Source organism: Callorhinus ursinus, unplaced genomic scaffold (genome assembly GCF_003265705.2).
Source record: "Callorhinus ursinus isolate GAN/ISIS: 27379988/994484 unplaced genomic scaffold, GSC_fseal_2.0 scaffold76, whole genome shotgun sequence".
In the NCBI taxonomy this organism is placed as follows: Eukaryota; Metazoa; Chordata; class Mammalia; order Carnivora; family Otariidae; genus Callorhinus; species Callorhinus ursinus.
This window is the reverse complement of record NW_027397138.1, coordinates 2,989,824-3,011,875: the sequence shown is the minus strand read 5'-3', so window position 1 is coordinate 3,011,875 and position 22,052 is coordinate 2,989,824. Positions and strand designations below refer to the sequence as shown.

General features: G+C 41.4%; 1 protein-coding gene and 1 pseudogene across 1 annotated transcript in view; both read left to right on the top strand.

The window, feature by feature from the left end:
* MTNR1B (melatonin receptor 1B) overlaps positions 1-9,533 on the top strand; it is a 37,409-nt gene extending 27,876 nt beyond the window's left edge. Inside the window, exon 5 of the mRNA XM_025893960.2 lies at positions 9,428-9,533. Within this exon, the coding sequence (XP_025749745.2) occupies positions 9,428-9,533 (106 nt within the window). The remainder of the gene's footprint in view (positions 1-9,427) is intronic.
* A 6,462-nt stretch (positions 9,534-15,995) lies between these two features.
* Positions 15,996-16,503, top strand: LOC112840451 (translationally-controlled tumor protein-like; annotated as a pseudogene).
* The last annotated feature ends 5,549 nt before the right edge of the window (positions 16,504-22,052 follow it).

Sequence of the window (22,052 nt, the reverse complement as noted above, 5' to 3'; positions counted from 1 at the left end):
TTTAGTAAATTGTACTTGGATAGCGATCTCTTCATTCTGGAAGAAGTAAAGTAAGATCCCTTACTCACACTATATACAAATATGAATTATAGCACAAAACATACAACAAAACTATGAGGTCTAGAGGAAATAAAGAACATTTTTATAATTTGGGGCAGGAACAGCTTTTCTAAAGAATGGTATGAAATCCAGGAGCCTCAAATGAAGATTAATAGATTTAACTACGTAAAGATTTAAAGCCACTACTTGGCAAAATATATTCTGAATAAAGTTTTAAAAAGTGAACAACAGATTAGCAGAAAATCTTTGTAATATCTTAAAAAGTAATAATATCCAAATTATGGTTTATAAAAAAACTTACAATATAAAAATGTAAAAATAAAGGTCAAATAGACATAATGCACAGAAGAAGAAATAGAAATAACTGTTAAACATTTGAAAAAATATTCACCCCAAAATTTTAAAAAATGCCAATGTGATATCATTTTTCACCCACTAGATTGGTGAACTGATAAAAGATAGAAAGTATTCAATATTGGGGAGGGTATGAACATTGCCATTCACTATTGTAGAAATGCAGGGTTTTTTTTTTTTTAAAGATTTAATTTATTTATTTTACACACACACACAAACACACACAGAACAAGCAGGGGGAGCAGCAGAGATAGAGGGATAAGCAGGCTCCCCGCTGAGCAGGGAGCCTGATGCGGGACTCGATCCCAAGACCCTGGGATCATGACCTAAGCCGAAGGCAGACTCTTAATCAATTGAGCCACCCAGGAGCCCCGAAATGCAAGTTTTTATAAAATGTTTGTAAAATAATTTTTTTAGTGCTTATCAAAATTTTAAACGTGTATACCTAACAATTTAACTTGTGGAAATATCTGTACCATTTGACATAATAATATATAACACCTCCTTATTTGTAGTGCTGAAAAATTGGATTCAGTTTAAATATATCAACAGAATCATGGTTACATAGAAAGCAGTACATAGAAATTATGGGATACTAGTGTTCATGGATTGTTACACAGGTTTAAGTGAGAAACAACAGATTGAAGATCCCGCCATATTATATCTTCTATGTATGTATGTTCATCTATTTATATTCTGTATATACATAATACAAGGTCTGCAGATACTTTTACCTAATTTTTACCTTTGGGGAAACGGACGGACTGTTATTGTAGGGAGAGACCCTCCATGTTTTACTTTATCTACCCCTTTATTGTTTTTTGTTTTCAAATTGAACATGTCTTATTTGGGGGAATAACAGTTAAAGATAAAAAATTTTTGTAAGAGTACCACTAGCTAGGACTCTTGTCATCTATCACAGTATCACTGAACAAAGATGGCTTAACCTCAGCAAAAGAAGATGAACAGAACAGGGTCTGGATGAACTCTGAGGCTATTGGTGCTAAGGAGGGGCAGAGAGAGGCAGACATTGTTACACTAAGATTGGGAAGAAGTACACCCAACACCTAGAACCAGGTGTTCAGGGACAATGGTGAGAGATACAGGTCAAGGCTAACAGCCAGTGTCGACGGTCTCAGAGATTTAGAGGATATCCTCTCCCCAGGTGGCAAATTAGGAAAGGAAACTGGAATGTGGCTGGCAGCAGAAATCAGAGGCCTAGCCAAAAGCCTGGAGTACAGGGGGTGGGCCTCAGACCCTAACGTGGAACCATGGCAGATTGCAAGAGCGAAGGAGAACCTTGCGAGTACACATCAACCTGAGTCAGGTGGGGTGACAAAGCCAAAGCTATGGACCCATAAAAAAAAAGTAAAGAGAAAGGCAGACTCCAGTATTAGAACATTGGTAAGCTATCCGTTCACATAAAACATGACCACTCGGCCACACGTTCTGAACTCCAGGTGAGAAGACTGTGGAGAAGGCAAACGGGCCGGTGTTGGTGCCATTCCAAGTAACAGAAAGTGCTGTGGACCCTGGCCCCTTAGCTGGCCCTCCAAAGCTGTACAATCAGAATGTGTTGGTATAGATTGGGGATCAAAAACAGGACTCCACAACACAATCAGAAGAAATATTAGAACTAGTGCTGACTCAAACGGAAGATTTCTAGAATTTCTGATAAATACTCCTCAGAAGAAGCTTCTTATTTTGAGGGTCATTAGGCATTGAGAGACTGGTCACACATCTCCACGTTAGGTCTAAGCCCATCAATCTTGATGGTTGTCTCTCCTGAACTTTCCGGAAGCCAGTATCTACCTGTAATTGATGGAGTAGCAAGCAAAAGAGACACAAGTGCTGTTTTAGATTTATGACCTCTTTTTTCACTCAAGGTAAGAACTCCAGAATTCAGAATACTATATTCTTATCTGATGCACGGGACTAGATTAAATGTTGAACTACATGATAAATGAAGCTGAATTAATTAATGTCAGTCCTCATATAAATTGCTTATGATGAGAAACAATGAAATTAAGGAAAGTAGATGTGATACATCATCATTCCTCTTCATTTAATCCAGCTGAAAGGTGGGCCAGAGGAAGACACATTGCATAAATGAGAAAAATGGGCAGAGTTGGTAATACATTTACATTCATTTCCTTTTCAGAGTTGTCAGGAGTTGTTTTCATGAACCTAAAATTCATATTTAGTGTACAAACAAGCTCCACAATTTCATTTAAAAGCAATCTGGCTTGTTCTATCTGGCAGTAATATAACCCTTTATTTTAGCAACACAAATTTGCATGGAAGATCAGAGGAAGTTTTCAATGGCTGAGATATTAAAGCTTTAACACCTTTCTAGTCAAGTCCTGGATGGAATGAGCTCCCTTGAAGCTTGGCACATGACAACAGTTGATTTGGTATTTTTCCATCTTGGCTCACGGGCATGCTGAAGTCAAAGCCAAACCATCCCTAGGAAGTACAGAGTCCGGTCTGATGATCAAGTCCACAGTTTTTTCCTAGTCACCATCTCCCTGTTCTCTGTGAGGAATGGGTGTTCGTGGCAAAGCAGAGAAGCGTCCTGACTTAGAGAGATTTCAGAATGCAGGGCATCACCCAAGTGTGTCAGAGAGGAGAAGTTCCTTCAGACTGCAAAAATCTAGTTTGCTAATTTTGTTACCAATGGATATGCAACTGAAATATTTTTCGAATTCATTAAACAAGTACATAGCTGCCAAGCTTAGTAGGTGTTGAGGACACCAAGGTGAGCAAGTCAAGATTCTGGTCCTGGAGAGATTCATGGTCAGGGAGATAGACACTTAAACAGAATGTGGAAGGTACAGTAACAGATCAAGAACAAAGTGCTGTGGGAGTGTTTCGCAAGCTTGTGGGAACTGTAGATGTCCCCCCAGAAACAACGCCTTGAGGCAGTGCTCAGATTAGATAGAAGGTCACTGATCAGAGGGAGAAGGGTGAGTGAGGTGCGGAAATGCAAAGGAAACGAGTAGAGGCCTGGAATGCATAGTCTGATTCTTTGCCTATCAGATTGTCAACGATTAAAAGATGTACAAGATACTGTGTGGGTAACAGTGTTAGAGTGCTGGTTGGAGTGGAGGCTGGTCCAAGCCCTGTTGAGGACAACTGGGCAGATGGATCCTCATGATCACAAATGCACCTGTGTGTAACCTAGCAATTCCTCTTTTAGGAAGTTGTCCTAGAGATATACTCATCCTCGGGCAAATTGTAGTATGTCAATCATTGTAGCTTCGTTTGCGCTAGCCAACTATTAGAAAGAGTTGAAGTGTGTGTCACAGGGGACCAGGCAAATAGACTTCAGCAGAGTCTCACAATGCAACACTGTGGTAGCAGGAAAGAACGAGAAGGCTCTTGATCTCCAACATGTATTACTAAGGAAAAGCACAAGCTACAGAGCAGCAGGTATGGAAGACTACTATAAATAAAGTGGACAACGTAGACTAAAAAATAAATATAAACGTTCAGTAATGTATGCAAAAAAATGTCTCTGAAAAAGCACAAGAAAGTTACACATGGGTTGCCTCAGCACAGAGAAACTGGGAGGTGGGTTCCTTCTTTTTTTTTTTACTTTCTGTTGTGAGAACCATTAAAATCTACCGTCTCAGCGAATTTCATGTGTGTAAAACAGGACTGGTAATTAGAGTCACATTTTCTATATGTTAGATCTGCAGAACTTAGTCACTGTGCATAACTGAAACTCTGTACTCTACAGCCAACACGTCCCCATTCTCTCCTTAAACGCTGGCAACCACCAGTTCTACTCTATTTCTATGAGTTTGATGATTTTATCTTCCACAGAAAAGTGAGATCATGCAGTATTTGTATCTGTATCTAGCTTATTTCACCTAGCTTTAGAATCCCACCCAATACTCCCTGGCTGCCTGTGGGACAGTGCTTGGCCCATATCCGGCCACAGTGGGCTCCCCATAAATCCCTCTCCCTCCCACCCTCCTTCTCCTTTCCTCTTTCTACTCTGTCCTGGCTTAGCTGGATAAATAGGGTGTTCACTGAGGCAGGCTTGAAGAGGGGGGCATTTACCTCCATGGTGCCCAGTGCTTTTCCAAGCCCTTTTGCTATATTAGAAAAGGCAGTTAAAAAATGAGACCCATTGTTTTAATTATTTGTTCACCAGGGGACACATTACCACAGTTTCATGCATCTCAGAGGGAGGGCTCATGAATCAATATGGCAGAGAGAAAACAAAGTGAAGATGGAATTGAATGTGAGAGGCTCTACAGAAATGCACTCAGATTAGCTCAGGCAATTCCATTTAGCACCGCCCTCACCATCAGCAAAGTATCATTCCTCCGGACTTCACTTCCTTCCTAGAATGACTAAGTGGATGAGCAAGGCTCAAGTTGTCATGCAAGCAGTTTATCAACATGGTAAGAAAGAGAAAAGTTTGGTTTAGAATATAACATGCTTTCTAAGGAACCAAGGAGACTGGAGATTTTGACTGTCAGGAGGCTTGTGGCAACAAAACCTGAAGACAACAGGACCAGAAGCCCCCAAGGCCACCCCGAGAGGTGACTGGGAGGGCAGGAGATTCCCAGGGACTTACACATTTATTTTGACAGAAAGTAGTATTTTGGTTTCTACATTTTTATAAATTAGAAAGTGCCCCTCTACTCTTTTGGCTTTCTTTCCTTTTTGGTTTGTTCTTTCATTTATCCAACACCTATTTGTTAAATGCCTATTATTTGTTCCACGTTGTGTAAGGCAATCAGAACGCATAGAAGAATAAGACAGTTTCTGTCCTCAATGAGTTCATCCTTTTGCATGCCCTTTCCCTCCTCCCTATTGAATTTGCGTTCTGCAGTTCAGAATGTCTATCAGTATTAACATCAAATGTGCATACACATGCAGACACACACACACACACACACACACATAGCTGTTGTCGCTAAAAGACTGGTAGTGTAAAACTGCAATAAAACCTTCCGTTTCTCTCTGGAGAAATCATCCCAGGCCACTATTATCATCCCAGTGGTAATAGTGAATCCAAAACTTGGTATGCGAACCAGACTACCTGAACTAAGTGGCCAAACTTAGCATGATCAATAACAGACCAAACTGACAAGAAGTACCTCTTGGCATAATCCAATGGAAAATATGCATTATCTGCATCTAGTTAGTAGGAAACAATCAGATGAACCTGGAACCTGGGCATCCTACAAGACAACTGACCTGGACTTTTAAAAAAATGTCAATGGTAAGTATGGTATATATCTTCCAAGATGGCTCCACAATGATCTTAGCCTTCTGGTACTCACACCCTTGTATAATAGTGCCTTCCCACATTGACTAGGGTTTTGCAGAATAAACTGTGTATGGCTTCTGAGGCTAGGTCATAAAGGACATTGTGGCTTCTGCCTTGCACCTTCCTGGATCAGTTGCTCTGGAAGAAGCTAATCATCATGACCTGAGAAGGACACATGCGTAAATATTCCTGTGGAGAGGTCTGTTGGTGAGGAACTCTCCTGCCAGCAGCTAGAACCATCTGGTCAGCCATTTGGGTAAGCCACCTTGGAAGTGATCCCCCAGCCTCAAACAAGCCCTCAGGTAACTGAATTCTCAGGTGAACTATTGACTACATCATGACAGACCCCAAATCAGAACTGCACAACTGAGCCTTTCTCAAATTCCCAACCCACAGCAACTACAGGCTAATAAATGTTTAGAGTTGTTTTCAACCACTAAGTTTTGTGGTTATGCAGCAATTTATTATTTGATTAGACAGCAATAGATGGCTAATACAACATGAAAGAAAATAAAAGGCAAAAGGATGATTCTAGATTAAAGGAGAACTAAAGGAACATGACAACCAAGGGTAAGGTATTGCTTTTCATTGAATCCTGGAAGTGGGGGCACCGCTAACAAGATATTTATTTGGAAGATGGTTGGGGAAATTTGGATAACATTTTTGAATCAATGTTAAAGTTTTTGGGTGTGATAATGGCATTGTGGTTAAGGGGGTTAATGACTTTGTTCTTAGGAGATGTAAGCTGGAGTAGTTTGGCGAAATGTCATGATGTTTGTACTATTTAATATTTTTCAACATAAATTTATGGAAAGAGATAAAGCAAATGTGATGAAATGAATTTTGGTGGTTAGGTGTTTATTGTTTTATTCCTTTGATTTTTTTTTATATATTTGAATATTTTTCTAAAATAAAAATTTGGGAGGAAATGGGCATGCAACTTGAGCCAGCAATTACCTTCCAAGGATTTATCCTAAGTCTGACAGAACCCAGGTCTGGGTTCAACTGGCCTCTAGTAACCAGAGATAAGCACAAAGATGTAACTACAAAAAAAAAAATTAAGATTTATTTATTTATTTTGGAGAGAAAGAGAGCACAGTGGGGAGGGACAGAGGGAGAGGGAGAGTCTTAAGCAGACTCTGTGCTGAGTGTGGAGCCAGATGTAGGGCTCAGTCTTGGACCCTGAGATCATGGCCTGAGCTGAAACCAAGAGTTGGATGCTTAACCAACTGCACCACCCAAGCGCCCCATTTTTTTTTAAGAGCTACAAGAATTTTTATTATCCTTTTTTATAGTAGTCAAAATGTAATTTTTACATGGATATTTTTGTGCTATTCTTTATATTTTTAGATCTATTTTAAACATGCCCCCCAAATTATAGAATTCAATTGTCAACTAACTAAATATTCAACCAATAGTTACATCAATACTATGGAATACTATTTCACCATCAAAAATTATGTTGGAAATGAATACTATCAGTATTTTTTTAAAAACCTAGCCAAGTGAATAAAAAGCACATAATAAATCAGCAGGAGTAGACCGATCTTATTTTTAGAAAACGTGTGTAGAAAAATATGTGGAAGGATAATTCCACAAGAAATTCCACCATGGGAATATTATGCAGCCATCAAAAGGAATGAGATCTTGCCATTTGCAACGACATGGATGGAACTGGAGGGTGTTATGCTGAGTGAAATAAGTCAATCAGAGAAAGACATGTATCACATGACCTCACTGATATGAGGCATTCTTAATCTCAGGAAACAAACTGAGTGTTACTGGAGTGGTTGGGGGTGGGAGGGATGGGGTGGCTGGGTGATAGACATTGGGGAGGGTATGTGCTACGGTGAGCGCTGTGAATTGTGCAAGACTGTTGAATCACAGATCTGTACTTCTGAAACAAATAACGCAACATATTTTAAGAAAAAAGAAAAAGAAGAAGATAACAGGAGAGGAAGAAAAGGGGAGTATGTCAGAGGGGGAGACGAACCATGAGAGATGATGGACTCTGAAAAACAAACTGAGGGTTCTAGAGGGGAGGGGGGAGGGGGATGGGTTAGCCTGGTGATGGGTATTGAGGAGGGCACGTTCTGCATGGAGCACTGGGTGTTATGAACAAACAATGAATCATGGAACACTGCACCAAAAACTAATGATGTAATATATGGTGATTAACATAACAATAAAAAATTAAAAAAAAAAAAGAAATTCCACCATGGGGCTATTTCTGGGTCATTGAATAGTAGATATTTTTTCCTTCTTTTTACTTGTCTGCATTTCCTAATTTTCTTCAATGAATATGCACTGACTTTGTTTTTGGTGAAAAAGGTGGTTTATTAAAACATGGCGACAGGACCCTGGGCAGAAAGAGCTACACTGGGGTTGTGAGGAACAATTGATCATATACTATGGGGTTGGGAGAGGTAAGGAGAGGTTTTCAAAAGAACTTTCATATGCTAAAGAGGACCTACAAGATACCGGAGGCCTTACCATTGTCAAGTTAAAGCTGTTTTTCCCTCTAGCAAAGCAATAACGTTAAGACAGTTGGGAGCTTCCTGGAGGATTATCATACATACCCCACCCAGGACTGGGGAGTGTGGGGGAGGCTGCAGTGTGTCAGCTTATGCTTTGTCTTCAGCTAGCCTTTAGCTCCCTCATCATTTCCCCCCTGAACAATTTTAACCCTTAAATCCTTAAGGTTGTTGAAGGTGGAAGGTTTAATCTTCTGTAATGTATTCGTGCGGAATAGGGATATAGAGATGTCCCTACCTATGGGTCAATATTGGTCAGTTGGGGAACATATAGGGGAGTTATGAAGGCAGAGGCAGCTGAGTCCAACACAGACAACATATATGAACCTTCTAGAGTAGAAAGGATCATCCATCAGCTGGAAGTTATGTCATCGAAGGAGTCTTGGTATCAGTCAGGGAGACACAGGAAAAGACAACAAAATAAGGTTAATAAGAGAAAAAGAAAAGGGCACCTGGGTGGCTTAGTCGGTTAAGCATCTGCCTTGGGCTCAGGTCCTGAGGGGTTGAGCCCCCCCTGGGGCTCCCTGCTCAGTGGGGAGTCTGCTTCTCTCTCTGCCTTCCCCTGCTAGTGTTCCCTCTCTCTCTCTCTCAAATAAATAAAATCTAAAAAAAAAAAAAAGCCTGATAAAAACGCCCATTGATAGTTGACCATAATTTTCCTCTAGTCCAGGAATTTTAACCAATCATTAAAGGAAAGAGAGGGGTTGTTTAAAGTGCCAATTTGAAGATTTATGTCAGGTAGAAACCCAGAAATATTTGGGGGTAATCTGGAATGTATACACAGCATTCTGTTTTTATGCTAGCGCAAGGTTGTTGTTCTGAAAAGATGGAGGTGCTGTTTCATTTTGGTGTCCTATACTTGTATGCAAACTGGTTGCTACCCTCACAACCTCGTTCATGTCCAGGTTGACCTCGTTCATGTCCAGGACATGAAGTGTAGACATAAAGTGAACCTTGGTGCTGTAAAAAAGAAAAGTCCAGTTTCCCCAACAAATTAACCTACAGGTGAGTCCTAACCAACCTTAATGAGTAGAATTTCTTCTGCATAGTTAAGCTGGAGAGTCCAATCCAAAGGTGACCCTTCAGTCCTTCCTGTGCCCTTGCCCCAGACACTGTGGGGTCTCAATGGTCCCCTTTTGGGAGTCCCTAGCAGAGTTCCTATGTTTCACTACTTTCACTCCTTCCGCAGCTACTCCCGGAAGGACCTCATGCCGGTGTCTGCTCTCCTGGACCACCACGATTCCTGGCTCTCGCGGGCAAGAGGCTCCTTCTGGTTTTGCCCACTGCCTTTGTAGTGCCATTGGCCTTCACCACTGCCACTGTCCTCTCCCGAAGATTACAGGGCCCTCTTTCCCCCTTTCTCAGAAAGGAAAAAAATCACTGTCCCTAAGGCTCATCCTCAGACCTCAGTCACATCAGCTATTTCTGAGCTGCGTAGCCCAGGAGCTAAGGCAAGAAGGACTCTGAGTCACAGACTCCAGTCCTCATGCTGAGATACATCCACAGCAGGTGGGAAGAAAACATGGAAGCTTCTCACACTGTCCCTCACTGTGCCCATTCTGTGGGGAACTTGCCTTTTATTTTTTTTTTAAAGATTTTATTTACTTATTTGAGAGAGACAGAGCACAAGCAGGGGGAGTGAGAGAGGAAGAAGCAGACTCCCCACTGAGCAGGGAGCCTGATGCAGGGCTCGATCCCAGGACCCTGAGATCATCAGACAGTTAACTGACTGAGCCACCCAGGTGCCCAGAAACTTGTCTTTCAATTCTAAATTGTGGCCCACTTTCTAGCCCCTGAAGGCACATGCAGATTCCTTGGAGCTAACCTCCTTGACCTCACGTGTGTAGTTCAGGCCAAGTGGCTTTAGGGTTGTCAAAATGCCTTCACATCCACTTCCACATTTGATCATCATGTCTACCGTGAGGTCAGGTACTCCCATTTGAGAGAGGAGGCTCTGGGCTCAGCAAGTGACCACGACGGGCCCCTGCGCCCATGAGGCTGCTGGTATAGGAGGTGCACGGGTTTTCCAGATGGATCTGGGTATGAATCCTGATTTTGCCATTTATTCAGCACTGGGCATGGAGTAAGTTATTTAATTTTCTGAGTTTCATAGGCTGTGAAATGAAGATAAAAGTATTTAGCTAATTGGGTTTGGTGAAGATCAGCAGAAAAGACTAGATGCTCCGCAGATTTTCGTTTTCACCCGTCAATTTAGAGGACTTGTGGCCACACTCTGCTGTTTCTCTTAACAGAAATATCCGAGCCCCTTCCAGCCCGGGGAATAACACTCTCATTTTTGACGAGCTATGTTGATGACAGAACAGTTCCTGGCTGGGAAATGCAGGCACAGTTTGAACTCCTATGAAGGGCTCCTCAGTTCTGGCAGGAGCATATGCAGCTGCGGCTTGCTCACAGCCGAAGTCACCTGGAATCCGGGGGCCCAGCTGTGTGGACCATAAGTTAGCCGAGCTGCCAAGCTGTGGGATGTCAAGAGCAGGGGCAAGGCTGAATTTGAAGGCGGCAGGGCAGAGGCTTGTCATCCATCAGACAGCAGTTGAAGACAAGCGGGGATCCAACAGGTTCTCTGTGTGGCTCAGGACCCGGAATACTGTTCACCCCACCATTACATGACTGTGCATTTGCATAGATTATTTCCCCGAGGGAGTTCAGAGAGACCACCCGCTCTGCCCGTGGGGGTCCTGGGAGGTGTGCGAAGAGGCCCTCACGTGGTGCTGGCTGTGGGATGGGCAGGGGCTGGGAGGGCCTGGCAAGTGGACAGATCCCCCAAGGTTTGCCCCCTCCCCCTTCCTGGGTGGGAAAGGGGTGGGAGGCTGCTGGCTGGGCCTGCAATGACCCAGGTCTGTCTTCAACTGGCCTATGGAACAGCATGCGGAATGGAGAGGCAACCACTAGATGCAACCTTCTGTGGGCTTCGGGCTCAGAGCCTCGGTAGCAGTCTGGGCCTAAGCCATAAATCAGATGAGAATGGGTGAGGGGTTAAAAAGCAAGCAGGTGGGGAATTTCAGAGAACCAGCATGCTGTAGCACAGTGGATGGAGGGAAGAGGAACTCGGAGACTTGGAGCCAGAATTCAGGTATGAGCAGTAACTTTTTTAAGGGATGTCTGTGGCCTCTGGCAAGACTGAGCCATGACCAGCTGAGGAACCAAAAAGAGAGAGCGTTATTTATTTTTATGTTTCCAACGTGGTGCCTGATACATGGTGGCTACTCACCAAATTCTGTTGAGTGAATGGATTAGTCTAGTGAGCCAAAGAATCAACTTGATGTTTCTCCTGAGAACTGGTGGGAAGTTCTTATCCCTCCTAGCCACTACAGGCATAAAGAAAGACATTCAAGAGATTATTTTTATTCTTTTCTTTATGCATTGGGGGCTGTTGTTAATCTTCCCAGGTACAAGAAGAATCTAAAATATCTCTAGTTCTCAGGAAGAATAAGTTCTACTTCTTTAAAGGGGGCCAGAATTTTCCTCAGATATGCTCAAAGCAGTCAAGAGACAGATTTAAGAAAAATGGAATACTTCCTATTTGTTGGCTGGGGGCGGGGGTCTGTAACTTACTGGGTAGGATCGTGGGCTCAACCACTGGAACGTTGCCATGTAGTGACTACTAGAGCATTAAAACCACCAGCTCATGTTGTTGGGGACAGTGCAAGATCACAAATGACACACGGGAGTGGGGGTTGCTTTTGCCTAAAATCTCCCAGTTTCCTCATAGGATCTGTTTTGGCTAAAAGGTGTGTGCAACATGAACCGTCAGAGTCTGGTGCAGACAGGTTTGTAGAGAGAGCTATTCCCACAGCTTCTCCTCCCTGGACTCTTGCAATTTATTTTAGTTCATTTATTCTTTATTTGTTCAAACCAAATTCAAAATTATAAAATAAAACCATCTAGTGTTATTTTATTAGATCCGATTCATCTCCAGCCTGCCAAATCTTTTCTGATCCTAATTATGCAATAAAATAGTCAACATTTACTGAGTGTCTACTCCTTGCCAGGTACTTTGTGGATCGCCTTTAATTTCATAACAAACTCAAAGGTAAGTATTATTTACATCTTAATTTTATAGGCTATGAAACTAAGGCTCATCAACGGCTCACCCAAGATGACATACTAGAGGTAGAGTTTGACACAAGTATATTTCACTCCCAGCCCATCCTTGTCCAGATTATAATACACTGCATTAGCCACTTTGATGAGGATACCTTTGAGGTCTCCATTCAAGCCACTAATGGAGATACTGAGCCTGGGGCCAGGGCCTGGGACTGAGCATAAGCCCTGCTATTCGGAAGCTTCCTCTGGGTCACGTTCTTGGCCTAGCAGCAGTCTGAACCTCCCTGGTACTTGGCTCTTCCTACAGATTTCTCCATGTTGAGTAGAAAGGTGTCATGGCATTTCATGTAGGGTCTTGCCCAAACAGAGGTACCTCTAACCCTTACCCTCCTTATCTATTGGTTCAACCTAACTCCTCTGTTAAAGAAGGGCGTTAGATTTGTCCACCATGTCTTGTTACTTAAAGAAAAACCATGCTGAAACTTATCATCAGGTTTTCTCTTCCAAGTATATATTTCCTGCCTCCCTCTCTCTTCCTTGTCTTGTTTTATTAAGGATTTGAGGTGTCTTATAGGGAAAACCTACAACATAATGGTAAGGCACAAATAAGCACTATTCAGCAGGACCGAGGAGTTTTAAATCAGAATAGGAAAACCGACCAGGGGAAGAAAATAAAATCCAACTATGCAGACTGCAAAGGTTTTCACAGTTGATAAGGTTGAGCCCAAAGCTGTTTGAGACATGACAAAGTTCTTATCACAATGGGGAAAAAAGTTCATGTTGGGTACTCAGGAGGAAAAAAGCCTTGTTTTAGTATTCAGTTTTATAAGAAAATATTCACATCCTGTTTTGTTAAGAGTACTAAAAGCAAATATGCTCACCTTCAACACTTTCCCAGAATCTTGCTTGGAATTCACCTCATACTTGTCGGAGGCCTGCATAATCCACTTTCTTCCTCTGCATAAAAAGTGGAATTAATTCATCTGGTTTCTAGTACTTTCAACAACTTTTACAAGTCTGCAAAGATGCCTCAGGTGCTACTTAAAATCACAGAGGAAATTTCTAGAAGAAAAAAAGACACTGACTCTTCTTACTGAAAAGGATTATATGCATGGGCTATGATGTAGGAAAGACGTTAGGGTTTGAAGCCGATGGCCAAGAAAGAATTCTTGAGACATCTTTTGTGCAAAAAGGTGATTTTATTAAAGCACAGGAACTGGACCCGTGGGCAGAAAGAGTTGCACCACGGTCATGAGGAGTGGCTCATTATATACTTTCAAGTTGGGAGGGGTTTAGGGATAACGTTAAGTCTCTCCAAGGAATTTTGGAAGCAAGGTTTCCAGGACCTTGAAAGGGTTAGCTGTTGTTGGGAAAAGGTCATTTATTTTTGGGGGGGGAGGGGGAAGGTCATTTATTACCGTCTAATAAAACCTTAGTCATGAGAACCTTCAGTTGTATATCAGTGGGCCATATGCTTGGCAGATAATTGCCAACATGTATCTTGGGGGATTTAGAGATAAAAGAAGTTTCTAAAGGAATTTTTATACATTAAAGTAAACTTACATTATCCTGGGCGGGGGGACGGGGGGTTCAGGCTAGGTGGGCCTTTTGCCCTTAGCAAGGTGTTGACATCGACATCCAAGCAGTTGAGTCCCTAGAGGAATGTCACTCTGCCTGTTTCAAAGACCTGTCAATGGACTGTAGGTAATAAGGAAATTTAATAATTTTTCTTCTGCCTTTGTTTCCCATATCAGGCTATGCATCCGTTCTACAAATCTGAGCACCTACTATATGTGGAATTAAATGATAAGCCTAGACTTTGAATCAGTCCTTAAAAATATTAAAGGAAATTATGTTACCATGATATTTTATAGAGAAAATAATTTATTGCTTAAATTGAAAACATTGCAAGCCCTGCTCTTCTTTCAGTTGTGAAACGTAACACAGCCCAAGAAGTGCATAAAGCATACATGCATGAGTGAGTTATAATTATAAGGCAAATATCCATGTAACTGCCACTCTAGTCAAGAAAAAAATCTTGTCAACACTCTAGAAGCTCTCCTCGTGCCCATTCTCCATCACAAACTTCTCCACCCAAGGAGTTAACTACTACATTAAATTGTGTAAATAATTGTTTACTTTTATCATTTTATGACCAATGCATATAACCCAAATACCATTATTTAGTTTTGCCTATTTTGAATCTACTATGAAAGCATCATACTGTGTGTTGTCTTTTATGCCATGATCATCCATGTATCCTGGTTTACATGTGTGCATATTTTACTAGAGAATACAGCTAGGAGCGGAGCTGTGGAGTCTTAGGTTTATGTGCATCTTCAAACTCACTGAATAGTATCCAGTTGTTTTCAGAGTGGTGGTGCCAATTTATACTCCCTGCCCTGGCCACCGTTTGGTAGTGTAAGATACTAATTCTGCCAATCAGGAGGATATGCAATGTTACCTCCTTAATTTGCATTGCCCTAAAGACTAATATGTTGAAGGATAAGCATTTATTCTGCATTTGGATCTTCTCTTTTGCAAAGTACCTATTGAGGATTTTTATCTCGTCTTCTATTGGGTTGTTGTTTATCTAGTCTTATTGATTTGTAGGAGTTTACCATATATTCTGCATTCTAGTGTGTTATTGGTTTTATGTGACACAAATATCTTTTTCCTCTCTGTGGCTTGCCTTTTTAATCTCTTTACGGTGTTTTGTTGTTGTTATTTTGTGGGGTTTTTGTCTGTTTCTCTTTGTTGTTTTCTGGGTTTTTTTTTTTTTAAGTTCTTCATTTAATGTGGTCCAATTTATCAAACTTTTCCTTTATTATTACTTTTATCATCTCTTGAAAGAATCATCCTATATTCTTTAGAATCTTGCCTTCCCCACGGAATTGACTTTGTGTATGGTATAATGTAGGATTTTTATCCATATACAATATCTTGTTGTCTGAGCACCATTTACTCTAAAGACTGACCTTGCTCCATGAATCCGCAGTACCTTTTCTGCAGCTGTTTCTCTGCCCATATATTAGTAGATTTGTTTCAGAGCTCTCTACTCTGTTTTACTGATCTATTTATCTCTCCCTGCACTAAACCACATTTTCTTAACTACTGTAGCTTTGAAGTGAGCCTTGATTTCTGGCAGACCAAATTCTCTACACTATTCTTAACCATTTGGGGCTCTTAGCAATTTCCATAAAAATCTTAGAATCATTTTGTTGAATCCTACAAAAATCTTGTTAGGACTTTAGAATTACAAAAATGTCTAGGTAAGTTTGTGGAAGAATTTACTATGTAACAATACCGAGTCTTTGCATGTATGATTTTTCAATTTATTTAGGTTTGTTTTCATTTCTTTCAGTAACATTCATTCTTTTCTCTGTAAATTATTGAACACAGTTTATTTGTTATTGTTTATTTTTTCCAAGATACTTCATATTTCTGAAGGAGGAAAACCCAGAAAATTCTGCTCCACGGTGTCCTTTGCCCCTGGGACTGGCACAAGTGACCCAGGCCACCCACCAGATTCACTTACATGAGATTTTAATTTAGAAGTGAACAACTTGAGCTTTTTCTCCCCCTCCAGTTTCCCCCTCCCCTCAGGGCCATTCGGGCTGCACCGTGCTTGCTCAGAGCTCCCGGCTCCTGCTAAAATAGTACCGCCTTTTCTCTCTCCAGCCATCGCCATGATCATCTACAGGGACCTCCTCAGCCAGGATGAGATGTTCTCCGACATCTACAAGATCCAGGAGATGGTGGACGGGCTGTGCCTGGAGGTGGAGAGGGAAGATGGTCAGTAGAACAGAGGATAACACTGATGACTCACTTCAGCTCCCGCTGAAGGCCAGGAAGGCGAAGGTACCAAAAGCAGTCATCACTGGTGTTGATATTTTCAAAAACCATCACTTGCAGGAAACCAGCTTCACAAAAGAAGCTTACAAGAAATACATCAAAGATTACATGAAAGCAATCAAAGGCAAACTTGAAGAACAGAGGCCAGAAAGACTAAAACCTTTTATGACAGGGGCTGCAGAACACATCAAGCACATCCTTGCTAATTTCAAACACTACCAGTTCTTCATTGGTGAAAACATGAATCCAGATGGCAGGGTTGTCCTGCTGGACTCCCGCGAGGATGGTGTGGCCCCATAGGTGATTTTCTTTAAGGATGGTTTCGAAATGGAAAAATGTTGATGAATTTGGCTATGACTTTGGATGTATCACCTGTTGTCAGAACCGGTTGCTGCTCTTCATCCACACGACACCAGGACTTAGACAGATGGGACTGATGTCCTCTTGAGCACTTCATTTTGGAGTGGAGGCATTGTTTTAAAGAAAAAACATGTCATGTAGATTGTCTAAAATAAAATGCCTCTTAGTTTAACACATATTTAAATCCATCCTGCATAGTGTCCTGGAGAAGCTAGAGCCTGGTTGGAGATTACTGCCAGGAAGCAGAAGCCTGCCTACAGATAACTTCTAGGGTGAAAACTTCTGTGGAACTGGAATATAAAAAAACAAGAACCACGTCTTCATTCTGAGTTCAACTAAAGGGAAAGACCATGCTCATAGCTGGGCCAACATTTGAAGTGGATTCCTCATACAATTCATCACCTACAAATGGAAGTAGTTAACTCTGGAAGAGATTACCAAAAGAATAAAAAGAGACTAATACAGTTGCGGGGTGGGGGCGGGGAAGGAAGTGAACAACTTGAGGCAAGGGGCCCCATGTGGGAAATGACTGGCTGGTGGGGGCTGGGGCAGAATCACTGAGCGTCAGAGGGTGGCAGGTGGTCGAGTTTCAGAGCAGAACTGTCATCAGTGGGATGGTAGTGGTTGAATTCCTTTCTCCCTCAGGGCAGTCTGCTGCTTGTTTCTAGAAACCTAGCATCAGCATGAGCCCTCCCACCGCCCCCCCCCAGTCTCTGCAGTCAGTTCTGTTGTTTGCACCTAACACCCTGATTCTATGGTAAATTGAATATTTTTTAAAATGTCATTTTCTAAAGTTTTCTTGCTAACATGTAGAAATGTAGCTCACTCTTCTATATTGATTTTTTTTTAATTTGGCAACCTTTCTAAATTCTTTCATCAATGTCAGTAGATTTCATTGAGATTTTTAATAAATATATTATCTTCAAATAACAACCATTTTATTTCTTTCCAATCTTTATACTCTCTTTCCTCTCTCCTACCTTCTCTTCTTCCTTTTCCTCTTCTTCCTTTCTCTTTCCCTTCCCCTCCCTTCTCTCTTTTTTCTTTAAATATTGTGTAGAATTTGCACCTGGAATCATCTAGGCTTGAGTTTTTTGTGTGGGAAATTTTTGCTACCTGATTCAATTTGTTAAATTATTTTCACTTCACCCAAATGTCTTACTTCTTGTCGGTTTGATAAATTGCATTTCTCTAGAAATTTGTCTATTTCAGGGTGCCTGGGTGGCTCAGTTGGTTAAGCAACTGCCTTCGGCTCAGGTCATGATCCTGGAGTCCCAGGATCGAGTCCCGCATCAGGCTCCCTGCTCAGCAGAGAGTCTGCTTCTCCCTCTGACCTTCTTCCCTCTCGTGCTCTCTATCTCTCATTCTCTCTCTCAATAAATAAATAAAAATCTTAAAAAAAAGAAATTTGTCTATTTCATATAAAATTTACTGTCCTAAAATTATTCATAGTATTTTCTTATTATATTTTAATATCTGCAGCATCTGTAGTAATATCTCTTTCTATTACTATTATTTGTTATTTGTACCTTCTTTCTTTTTTAAATTGAGATATAATTGACATACAACATTATATTAGTTTAGGTGTACAACATAATGATTAATATTTGTGTATATTGTGAAATGATCACCACAATTAATTTAGTTAATACCCACTATCACACAGTCACAAATTTTTTTCTTGTGATGAGAACTTGTGATAAGATCTACTTTCTTAGTAAGTTTCAAATATACAACACAGTATTAAAAAATTTTATTGAATTAAGCTGCTCACATTTTAGTATGTGGACTCACACTGTGACTTCCAGATGGCAGATGATATAATGATACACTGGGTGGGACAGATGCAGGGGAGGGGGGCAGCACCAAGCAACAGATTTTGGAGACAGCTTAATGAACATGTGTGAGACATTGGAGCTGGTCGACAACAGACGGACCTGTCTGGAGCTCAGGTGAGAGTTCCCAGCTGGGGAGGCTAGATCTGGAGTTGTCATTATTCTAAAGGTCATTAAAGCTGTTGGTGAATGGGAAGGCCCACAAAGCAGGTTTCTCTTCCCTCTAGATACAGAGCTGATGGGCAGAGTCCTAGTGTGGTGTCCTGGACCTTTAATTCTGAGAGTGTTATCTATTCTGAAAAATGCTTTTTGCTGCCCTATGAGCTGTACTAGAAGGTACATATCTCCTTTGGAAATATGGAGTGCCTCTTCCCTTTCATTACCAGCGTCTGAGCACTCAGGGGACCTGTGGCCTCTGACTCACATCACAGCTAGTAAGTCCTAATGAGGACGGCTGTCTTCAAACACCAGGAGATGCAAGAAACCAGCACTTAGCTGTGAGGCCTGGTGGAGAGAGGGAATCAGGCCGGGAGCTGGACAAACTTCTGAAGATATTCTTCCTCCCATTGGGGTCAGGGGAGTGGGGCAGTTCTGCCTTTAAGCAGTTGGAATGAGTGACATTGTCAGGGAAACACATTTTTTCTGGCTGATGCAAGGTTAACTGCAAATGGATTTATACCATACTGTTAGTACTGAAGTATTTTAAAATAAATTACCATATAGAAAACATACTGGATTTTTTCAAAGTATAACATGTTCACAAAGTGAAACTCAAAAGTTCTCACCTCAGACCTTTGATGATTCTGGCCACAGCTGTCAATGCAAGCATGTACCTCCCTGTTCCCACAGCACTAAAAGATTAAAATGTTCCAAAAAACAAAGAATGAGACAACCCAACAAAACATTCCATCAGCATACACATCATTTTAGACATGGTTTTGGAATCTATAGATCTTGACATAGAAATCCACCAATTCCATCAGCAGGATTAATCCATCATTAACTCCATCAACAGTATTAATCATTACCAAGAGTCTCATTTCTGCTACCCTAAGTACTGTTTTTCTCAACTTTGGGGGGGAAGGAGTAGTAATTTTTATTAATATGTTTTGTCAACAGTATGTAGGGGTAACTTGTCAACGTGTGAGCATAGAGAGCATCCTTTAGAAAGAGAGATATGCCTCTCAATTTTTTAAAAGATTTATTTATTTATTTATTTATTTATTTATTTATTTATTGGGGGGAGGGTAAGAGAGACAGAGGGAGAGGGAGAGAGAGAATCTAAAGCAGACTGCACTGAGCACAGAGCCTGATGCAGGGTTTGATTTCATAACCCTGAGATCATGACCTGAGCCAAAATCAAGAAATGGATGCCCAACCAGCTGAGTTACCCAGGTGTCCCTGTGTCTCTCAACTTATGTTTCATTTTTGCCTTCATGGGGCAAACTTGAGCCCAATCCTTTTCTCTCCACTTTAGAGGCAGCGTGCCTACCTTGTAATCCCACCACATCAGCCCAATTAATTCCTGAATCTCACCAGCCAGCAATCTGAAGCAAACTTTTTTTAAAGATTTTATTTATTTATTTATTTATTTATTTATTTTTATTATTTTTTAAGATTTTAGTTTATTTACTTATCAGAGAAGAGAGAGAGCACAAGCAGGAGGCGTGGCAAGCAGAGGGAGAAGCAGGCTCCCCACTAAGCAAAGAGCCCGATGTGGGACTCGGTCCCAGGACACTGGGATCATGACCTGAGCTGAAGGCAGATGCTTAACCAACTAAGCCACCTAGGTGCCCATGAAGCAAACATTTGGGAAGGAATATGGGACCGTTCTTATATGTTTGAATAATGCATGGTGGGAAATGGTGGGAAATGGTGGGAGGTTGGTTTGTTATACTTTTTCACCCATCTGATTATACCTACCACACAAGGTACATGAAAATATTTTATTTTTGAGGGTCAGTAGGAAAATTTGTTTAAAATCCGTTATGTATACTTTTTTTTAAGAAACCATGTTTTTTGACATATATTCCTGTTGTCGGTGTAATAGGGGTGGTTAACGTTTGAATATAACTTATGAGAAGCTGTAATAAAGATGGGAAAGATTACCAATACCGCCTCTAACCCTCCTTGAGGTGCCACATTTTTGTAGCCTGTTACGAGTTTGAAATTGTGACACAGGCATGTGTTATTGGAAATTTTAATGTTACAAATATGTATATATAACATATGTATGTATATAATGTATGTATGTAGATTGTAAAATCGGTGTACTATGGCTGAAAGTAAAACAAGAAACAACCAAAAAAAAAAAACCCCCAGACACTGTACTATTAGCATAGCATGGCTATCATCCATCTTGAAGGAAGTGCTTAGATGCTTACAACAACAGAACTGAAGTTAGAAACACAGATTATTAAGAATATGGCATGGGTGCCTGGGTGGCTCAGTCAGTTAAGCATCTGCTTTTGGCTCAAGTCATGATCCCGGGCTCCCAGGATGGAGGCTGCATTAGGCTCCTTGCTCAGCAGGGAGTCTGCTTCTCCCTCTGTGCCTCCCCCCTCTAGTGCTCTCTCTCTCTCTCACTCTCACTCTCTCTCTCTCTCAAATAAATAAATAACATCTTCAAAAAAAAAAGAATATGGCAGTGTCTGGGAAGTGTTTGTCCAAGAGTCCCGAGGATTTGGTTGGGGCACAGCTGCTAACTATTTTATTTTATTTTTTGATCCCCTAGAGCCCTGAGCTCCCAGAACAAAGAGGGTGTCTCTGAATCACACAGATCTTCCTCAGACAGATACAGCCTGTAGCAGCACCAGCTGCCCTAGGGCTGGCCAGCCTTCCTAAGGTACTCTGGGGACCTGCTCTGTGCAGAGAAAGTACAGGGACCCGAGAACACGTTGGGAGTCCAAAGCAGCCAAGAGTAATGATGGGGAGCCTTAAAAGATTTTTGTTCTTAAAGAAACAGAGAATTCCTATGTGACATTTTCATAGTGTTAAATATACTCACGAATTCCTTTCTCCAAACTGGACACTATTTTTTACAGAGCCCGTTGGGAATTTACAGACTCGTCAGGAGAACAGAGCCTGGAAGTTTAGACCCACCGCCAACTGTTAAGAGAGGTTCAATAGCCACCGTCCTCATGTAAGCCAGAATGCTATGAGTCTCCTTGTTGCAGACTAACATGACCTCTTTGGTTTTAGATTGTGAAGATATCGTGATGGTGGTAAAAAGCAAGAGGGAAAGGGTGCAGAGAAATTTTCAGTCTGTTCTTTGTCCTCAAATGATCAGTACCTGGTGATTTTCATCACTTGGAGGCTCACATGTACTTTTGGTGCCGCTCTTAACGCAACTCCCACAGAAAAGGAAGATACTGCCTGGGTCCCAGCAGGGGCATGTCACAAGGTCCGGGGGGTCTTCCTTCCAGAGAGTGACACAGCAGAGAGGTGGAGAGTTATTTGATGAACATTTGGATGTGGCTCCCACGTGACCATGGTGAATGGGAACACTTCATTTCTGGGGGTGTCAGCAATGCCCCAAATTGTTTTGATACATTTATACTCTGATGATTATAACAGAATGACAAATATGGGGACATTTCTGGATTGACTCAGATCTGTTGCCAATGCTGTATAATTCGGTGAAGCGTCCAACTCTCGGTTTTGGCTCAGTTTGTGACCCCAGGGTGGTGAGATCTG